This window comes from Nannospalax galili, unplaced genomic scaffold (assembly GCF_000622305.1).
Source record: "Nannospalax galili isolate Female #2095 unplaced genomic scaffold, S.galili_v1.0 scaffold188, whole genome shotgun sequence".
Classification (NCBI taxonomy): Eukaryota; Metazoa; Chordata; class Mammalia; order Rodentia; family Spalacidae; genus Nannospalax; species Nannospalax galili.
The window spans coordinates 671,457-680,633 of NW_008360325.1; the positions used below are offsets into that span (position 1 = coordinate 671,457).

Sequence of the window (9,177 nt, forward strand, 5' to 3'; positions counted from 1 at the left end):
AAGGTCTAGAGCTGGAGTATAGCTAGGTGGTAGAGCACTTGCCTAGCATATGTGAGGCCCTGGGTTCCTCCCTAACAACAGAATACAACACAATGGTTGAAAGTTTAATAACTAATGTTTCTAACAGAGAGAAGATGAAAATTTTTTTTTTTAATCTTTTTGAGACAGGGTCTCCCTGTAGCTCCAGCTGTCCTGGAACTCGCTATGTAGACCAGGCTGGCCTTCAACTCACAGAGATCCGCCTGCCTCTGCCTCCCGAGTGCTGGGATGCTCCACCACGCCTGGCCCTAAGAGGAAAATCTTTTAAACTAGGGGATTACTCCATTACGAAAACCAAAACTAGGAATGCAGATGTCCATCTGTCTCCTTCACTTGCTGCACGAGCAGCAAAGCTTCAGTGCACTGAATTTTACCTAAGCTCTACTTTGAGAGCCAGAGGTCATCAGGGGGAAACCTGTTTCCATGTCCTGTCTCTACGAAAATGCGTGTCACCAGCATCTGAGACTTCCGGCTCAGTGTTCCTCACTTTGCTGCAATCGCCTGCTTCATGTTTCTACCAATGTATTTAAAAAATACCTTCATTTACAACTTTGTTCTGTTACTATAAAAACTTCCTCAAACTGCTTCCAGGCTGGAACATGGTATCTGGGTTGTAAGAGACCCTGCATCCCAATATGTGGAATTCGGAGTGAGCATGGAAACAGCATGGCTTCACTAACTCCAAGGCGTGATGACACCCCTACTTGCCCACAACTGAAGCGGGGACTCTGGGCCTAACATACCTTGCCCAAGCCTGCAGAGCTGACTGGACACACCCACTGGGCCATTACCAAACCAGAACCTGGGCATGCTGCGCTCAAACCCCATCACCAAGTATTAACTGCCAAGGCTCATGACAGCCTGACAGGATTCTGGCATCCCGGAATTACCCACAGAGACTCAACACCATTCCACAGTCTGACAGCCGGACTCCCTGCCACACAGCCCAGTCAGACCCGCACAGGGTCACTGAGCCTTCTCAAGTCACTTTTGGGAGCTCCAAGAAATACATCTATGAACTCAAACCAACTGGTGGTTGGGTAAGCCCCTGTTCACTGTGTAACCAATAAACGTGTATCAGCATCGCAGAAACAGCCTTGACTGATTCTTGTCGGATTACCTCAACTACCTCATCTCTGACCTAAATCTGTGCTCCCAGACCACAGTCACTCACGTTGGCCCCAGAATAGACTACCTCTTACCCCCTTTGGAAAAAACAACAATTTTCTAAAATGTCGAAACATGACAGGAATTAACAAAGTTCACTCAAACACAAAGCAGTGTGGCCCTGGGGTGCGAGAGAGCCAGGAGCTGGTCTACACCACCCTGCGTACCTGCGCCTCGCTCAGGCCCAGCTCCAGCATCTCCAGGGACTTGCGGATCATGTTGGACTTCTCCTCCACCAGGTTACTCTCCTCATCCTTTTTCAAGCACTTCAGTGTCTCCAGCAAGCTCTGCAGAATGGAGTTGTGCTCATTTTTCAGAGCTTCCAGTCCCTGGATCACCTGCTTTGTCTTGGAAATGATTTCGTCCTGCGTCAGCTTCTCCAGCTTCTCTTCCTTTATGTATACCATTGTGGACATGTTGTCATACATTCTAGAATGGAGGAAAAACACATCTCATCACAGGCTTCATTGACATTGCACCTTTAAACAGTAAACAGTGACAGCTTTAAAACTGCATTTCAACATGTGAAAAATAAAAATGTGGGCCAGGATGTGGCACGTCTTTAATCCCAGCACTCAGGAAGCAGAAGCAGGAGGACCTCTGGGAGTTCGAGGCCAGCCTAGTCTGCAGAGTGAGTTCCAGGACAACCAGGGCTATGAAGTGAGGCCCTACCCGCAATGGTGCTGATATGGACAGATGATCATCTACCCAAGTCAGCTTCTTCCTGGCACTTGACACGCTGCATCTCAATTCACTGCACCAACTGCCTCACAGGCCCCAGAACTTAGGTTCTATGAAAAAAAAAAAAAAAATACAGGGACTCTGCCTTCTTCCCTACAGAAGCAAGGACGACTCCTGCCTAGGCACCCTCTGTCAAACGGACTGACAGATGCTATATGAAGGGAAGAGAGGGAAGCAGTGGGCACGGACACACACTGTGGGGATTCGGGTAGAAGCAACAAGCACCCACGGAAAGACCACATGGGCTCAATGTCATTAATTCCACTAGAAAAAAGTGATTTCTGGCATAAGACTAAATTCCTTTCGAAACAGATTGCCTGTAAGATCATGTGCACACAGGTGTGGACACACACACCCCTCCATTACACAGAGCCCAGAACAGTGAGTGAACAGACAAAGGCAAGTCCTCACCAAGGTCATGTTCTTTATTAGGGAACTTACTATTTATTTAGCATACGCCTTTCAACAGTAAACTTACCATGTGGCAGACTAGAAACACAGAAGCTTCCTGAGAGGAGGAATGTTATGTGTCCTCCTCACCCTAAGGTCCCAGTCCTGGAACAGAGCATGTGTTTGCCAAATGACTGAATTCGCGGTTTTGAGGCCAGCTTTCAATGAAGATCAAACTGCAAGTAAAACTCAGGTTCCCCTGAGCAAAGAGGAGGGACTCTCAGGACTGGCATCCTGAGAGGAGGAATCTAAAATTCAGACATCCTGGGGCTGGAGAGACAGCTCAGCGGGTAAGAACACTGGTTGTTCTTGCAGAAGACCCCAGTTCGAATCCCAGCACCCACATGGCAGCAAACAACTGTCCGTAACTCCAGTTTCAGGGGATCCGTTGGCCTCTTCTGTCCTCGCAGGCATTGCATGACAGAGGTGCAATTACCTACATGCAGGCAATACACTCATACACGTAAAATAAAAATAATAAACTATTTAAAAATATTATTTTCTTTAAAAAATTCAGGCACTCTCCCCTCATTCCCTTTCCCAATAATGAAGTATATATTGCTTGATCTTCCCATACAAAATAACTAAAGCATTTTACTAAAACTTACTCTAAACTGGGCCCTGAGATATTTGGTAAGAGTCCACCCTTGGGGACACACTGACCACAGGACAAACTATACAGTCAGGCTCTGAGATGGTGCCTGGACAGGGAAGCATGGTGGGCTAAGGGATAGCAACCAACCTCATGGGGGAGAGCCAGTCTTTTCTCGTTTTTTTTTTTTTTAATGTATTTCAATCTCTCTATGAAATGCACAAAGACTCAAAATTTTTATTGTATTTATTTGAATTTCATGTGATTGTATGTAAGCACCCCTAGGTTGTACAGAAGCCATGAAGGCCAGAAAAGGGTTTCGGATCCCGAAACTGGAGTTACCAATGGTTGTTAGCAGCCATGTGGGTGCTGGGAACCAAACCCAGGTCCTCTGCTAGAGCAGCCAGTGCTCTTAACTGCTGAGCTGCCTCTCCAGCCCCAAGAGCCAGTCTTACCACAGAGCACACTTCAACACAGGGACAGGGGAGCTGAGGTTGAGGCCTGTAGACGCTGCCTCCTGGACTCTCAGAACACAAAGGAGTGAGACAGGGAAGCCTGCTGCATTTCAAAGGCAAGCCAAGGCCCTAAGTTCACACACACACACACACACACACACACGCACACACACACATACACACACATACACACACACAAACATGCACATACACATACACACACATGCACACACACACACACACACACACACACATACGAGTTGAGAGGACAGGGAGAATGGATTCTAGGAATCCAAATGTTCTTGAGAAGGTGAGACAGGGACACAGGTGCTGGGGCAGAGGGGGACTGTGAATCCAGAGACAGCAGAGCGCGGCCCAGAGACTCAGTAGGCAGTAGACTCATTCCAGGGGCAGTTAGGAGCATGGTCTCAGAGGCAGTAAACACAGGAGTCCCCTAGTAGTCAGACCACTCTCCCAACTAGGTTAAAGGAATGAGGCACATCCCTGGTAAGCAGCTGCCCAATTTCTGCAGGCACACTTCCCAAAACCGGGTTCACTGCTTTGCAAACTAGCCCCTTTCTTGCCAGACTGCTCCAATACTTAGAAAGTTATGCCCTCTCCTAAAGATGTCCCTTGTTAACTTCTTCCCATTAAGTCAACTTCATGCCTCTAAAATAAACACAAGCCAGGTATGGTGGTTCCCACCTGTAACCCTAGCACAGAGGCTGAATCGAGAAGGTTCCTACAAATTTGAAGCCAGCCTGGGCTAAAGAGTGAGACTTTGTCTCAACTAACCAAAGTTAATTAATTAAAATAAATGTGAAATGTTTTCTGCTTCATCCACGGGACATTTCAAATGTTGTACTCCAGTGTCAGGGCCACCAAGGTTCCTAGTTCCCAAATTCTTAATGCTCAGCACCCAGAGACGCCTTAATCAGAACACTCTCCATCTCTCCCAAACCAGTCCCTACAGTATAAACATAGGTACCTGTGTCACCTTAGTGAGGGAAACAGATGGTGGGTGATACATGGACCTCAGTGGGCTATATCATACAACTAACTATCAGAAAAACTAGAAATAACCCACCCTCACTACACAGGAAAATGAATTTTAGATTGATTAAATAATTAAATGTGGGAATTTTGTTCATTTGAGGTAGTGAGACCAGAACCCAGGACCTGTACACACTTGGCAAATGTTCTACCATTGAGACACATTCTTTTTTTTTTTTGGTCCTTTTGAGATAGGGTCTCCCTGTAGCCCCAGCTGTCCTGGAACTCACTATGTAGATCAGGCTGGCCTCAAACTCACAGAGGTTCACCTGCCTCTGCCTCCCAAGTGCTGGGACTACAGGCGTGCACCACCACACCCAGCAGAATGAACATTTTTCAAGACAGTAGTGATTCTAGAAGTAATCTCTGATCTGTGAGCTAAGGACTCCTTACCAAACTGATTTCTGAAAGTTCACACTAGAAGTCTAACTCAAACATTCCACTTTGTCAAACTAGAACCATGCACAGCCCTCATGTTCTTCCATCGCATACTGCGCACACTCAGAACAAGGAACCAACCAGACCATGCCGTCAACTATAGAAGGGGGCACTGCAGGGCAGCGCATCTTCCTCCAACTAGGGCAGAAGCTCAGCTGGTAGATGCTGGCAGAAGGAAGCTCTGGGATCATCCCATCATGTCATAAGCTGGGTATGGTGATAGCCTGTAATGCTAGCACGCCAGAGGTAAAGGCAGGAGACCTGCCTGACTACCTGAGTTTGAGGACCACAGCCCATGCGGGGGAGAGAACTGACTCCCAAAAGTTATCCTCTCTCTCTCTCTCTCTCTCTCTCTCTCTCTCTCTCTCTCTCACACACACACACACACACACACACACACCCCCTGACACACACACACACACACACACACACACACACACACACAAAATAAATAAATAAATAAATAAATAAATAAATAGGTATATTTTAAAAGAAGTTCAAGGTCATCCTCAGCTACATAATGAGCTGTAGGTCAACCTGGGCTACATGAGAATCTGACTCAAAGAAATAAGAAAGTTTTTTTTTAAACAGGGTCTCCCTGACCCAGCTGTCCTGGAACTCACTGTGTAGACAGGATGGCCTTGAACTCACAGAGATCAGCCTGCCTGGGCCCCCTGAGTGCTGGGGTTAAGGTGTGCCCACCAGGCCCGGCCCATGTATACTGTTCTGTGAAAATTCCTCTTACTGTGAGGGAGCTGGTATAAGCTGAGAGCTGGGCTCACTCCAGAAGAACAGAGCCTCCCTGTGACCAGGCTCCTCCCCACACTGCCTGTGCACACACTTCATGTGGCTGACAGTTCACCAATGAGGAAAAAAAACATTGAACTGGCCAGTCTAGACCTACAGATTCTTCTTAAACCCTCAAACACAGAAAGGACTTGACGCTTATGCCACAATAAAAATAGATCTCTGTGAGTTCAAGGCCAGCCTATTCTAAGTAGTGAGCTCCAGGTCAGCTGGGGTTACAGGGAGACTATGTTTCCAAAAGACAGGGTAAAAAAGATGAACCTAACATTGGACCAGGAACAGAACCTCTGGATGCACTGAATTCTTTATTAGACAAAAACATTGGTGCTTAACTGGGGTGACGGTTCAGTGGGTAAAGCACAGAGGACCTGAGTTCAAATCCCATGTATCCACATGAAAAGCCAGACCTAGCAGCATGCACCTGTAATCACAGAGCTGAGGGGCAGAACAGGAGGATCCTGGGGCTCAGTCTTAACAATCAATCACTGAGCTCCAGACTCAGTGAGAGACTTTGTTTCAAAAACTAAAGTGGAGGTGACAGAGGAAGACATATGACTTCAAACTCTGGTTTCCACAGCACAGGCTCATGGTCTCCCACATGCTTCCACACATGAGCATGTGTGTGCACACACATATACACATGGATATGTACACCAGCACGGGCTCAAGTACTTCCACATGTGTGTGGAAATACGCAAGCCTGTGTACACACACACATGTACACATGTAAGAAAAATTAAACTAGAGCTGGTTAGATCCTGAAGATTAGAATCTACAAGTTAGAATCTTTAAGGATTTCTTCAATCATATAGGTTTAATCTTTGTCATAGCAGATGATCAGAGTTAAAGGTCCCTTGGTTTTGTGTTTAATGTATTTTCTTTCTTTATTTCCCATCCTTGGTGTGTATGCTAGGGGTGGAACCCGGGGCATTGCTACAGTCTCAGCCCTTTGTGTGTGGGCGGGGGCACACGCCTCTGTGTGCACATGTAGGCCAGAGTCAGAGGCCAGTTATTTTCCGCCATCATTCTCCTTGTTTTCTGAGACAGGACATCTCACTGACCCCGCAGCTTATCAGTCAGACTGGCTAACCAGCAGCCTGGAGTCTCCCCAGCACTGGGATCACAGGCCATGCTCAGCTTTAGCGTGGGTGCTGGGGGACTGAACTCAGGCCCTCATTCGTGCACAGCAAGAAGCCCTCACCACCCTACCACCCCCGCCCCCACTTTTGTTGCTTATTTAGAGACAGAGTCTCAATAAATTGCCCAGGCTGGCCTTAAACTTCCTAAAGCAGCCCTGGAAACCTTCAAACTTTCCATCTTTTTGCTTCACTGGGCCTTCTATGTAGCTGGGATCCCAGGCATGTGCCACCACGCCCAGCTGATCTGTTCTCCTTCTCCACCTGACCCTTCATATTCAGGCCCCTCTCAGACCACACGCCACACATCCACACGATCAGATACTGCTCACCAAAAGACAATACAAGCCTGGCATGGTGAGTGCACACCTATAGTCTCAGTAGGGAGGCGGCATCGAGGACAGGTGAGTGCCAACGGCCAGCTGTGCTTTAGAGTGCGCGCTTACTCAAAGCGGTGACCAGCAGCAGGCAGGTGGGATGGCTCAGCAGCTAAAAGCTCTTGCCACACAAGCCTCAAGGCCTAGGTCCAACCCCTGGCATACACAGTGGACAGAGAGCCGGCTCCCAAAGTTGTCCTCTGTCCACATAAGCTCTGCAGGGTGCGCGCACACAAATAAAATGTTCCAACAGAAAAAAAAGCAATACACTTTTCAACAGTCTAATTTTATCATAACCTTCCCCCAAAGAAAGCAAAAGCCAGAGAAGGAAATTGCCACACTGGCATTAGAAGCTGGCGTTAGCCAAGAGACACCACAATGCACAGGTAATCTGTGGGCAGCTTCTTGACAGGGAAAACAATTTTTTTTTCAAAAATCAATTAATTACTTTTTTAAAATTTATTTTTATTTTATGTGTGAATATCTGCTTTCATGTATGTAAATGTAACAGTACCGTGTGTGCAATGCCTGTGGAGGTCAGAAGGCACCAGATCCCCTAGAACCACAGGGGTGCTAGGAATTAAACCTCGGTCCTCTGCAAGAGCAGCCAGTGCTCTTAACCACTGAGCCATCTCTCCAGCCCCCAGAATTGGACACTTTAAAAATGGTGAGTTTTATGTGATGTGATTTACAACTCAAAGAGAAGAGAATATGCATAAAAATTGCCAGTCTGAGTGAGTACCCAGGGTGAAGTGTGGCTAGAAAATGCCAGGCGACAGGCCACGCACTTCCCGGCTGTTGGTAAAGCCCAAAGAGGCATGCTAGGGAGAAGCAGGGTGGGCAGAGTGGAGGCTCAGCCCCACACAGGCTAGAAGGGTTACACTGCATGGAAGGTGTTTCCAAGAGCTCTGTGTATGAGCTGCAGTGTCAGAAACCGGCAGGATCCAGGAGATTCGTATGGTCACAGACAACCCATTGCTCTAAGCACAATACACAGCAGTTGCCCCAAACAGCACCAAGCACATGCTGGGGAACCAGCATCCAGGGAGCAGCCCATACTGTGTTCAGAGAAATAAATACCCAGAGTCTTAGAACCCAAGATCACAGTGTGCTGTGGATCCAATGAGGTAAGTGTCAAAAGTGCTGGCAAGTCTGATATACCTGAGAGCTGAAAACACAAGTTCGCACAAAAACCTGCACAAAAAACAAAATAAAATGCTGAACAGAGGTAAAAATGTTCACACCAACTTTGGCACAATTCCTAACAGCCCAAATGTAGAAACAATCCAAAAATCTATCAACTGATAGACGGGTAAACAAAACATCTCTACATCTATAACAAAGAAAAAAGCCAGGCATGGTGGTACATGCCTGTAATCCGAACACCTCAGAGGCTGAGGCAGGACCTTGAATCCATGGCCAGCCTGGGCTACATAGCAAGACTCTGCCTCAAAAAAACAAAGAGGGGGCTGGAGAGATGGCTCAGCGGTTAAGAGCACTGGCTGTTCTTGCAGAAGAGCCAGGTTCGAATCCCAGCACCCACATGGCAGCTAACAACTGTCCATAGCTTCAGTCCCAGGGGATCTGACAGCCTCTTCTGACCTCCACGGGCACTGCACAACATAGGTGCACTTACCTACATGCAGGCAATACATGCATACACATAAAATAAAAATAATAAATAAAATTTTAAAAAGAACACAATGAAGAGTCAAAGGGAAAATTGAAAAAACAACGTGAAAGCAGGTGAAGTGTCAGGAGTTTGTTTCGGGTTCAGGGGTAGGAGGACAGGACTGAGCAGTTCGTCCCGGGTTCAAGGGTAGGAGGACAGGACTGAGCAGTTCGTCCCGGGTTCAGGGGTAGGAGGACAAGACTGAGCAGTTCGTCCCGGGTTCAGGGGTAGGAGGACAGGACTGAGCAGT

At 47.3% G+C, this 9,177-nt stretch overlaps 1 protein-coding gene across 36 annotated transcripts in view; it reads right to left on the reverse strand.

The window, feature by feature from the left end:
* The window catches only part of Klc1 (kinesin light chain 1), a 58,189-nt gene that overhangs the window by 38,495 nt on the left and 10,517 nt on the right, over positions 1–9,177 (reverse strand). For 33 of the 36 annotated variants that reach the window (XR_003848205.1, XR_003848207.1, XR_003848204.1 and 30 more), the window contains one exon: positions 1,374–1,635. Coding sequence is in view for 31 of the 36 variants with exons in the window: in XM_029559947.1 (XP_029415807.1) it covers positions 1,374–1,634 (261 nt within the window). In the remaining 5 variants the exon portion in view is untranslated. Of the gene's footprint in view, positions 1–1,373; positions 1,636–1,878; positions 1,998–2,425; positions 2,597–9,177 lie in introns of those variants that run through there. The other 3 variants (XM_029559926.1, XM_008825538.3, XM_029559925.1) reach the window with 2 other exon arrangements.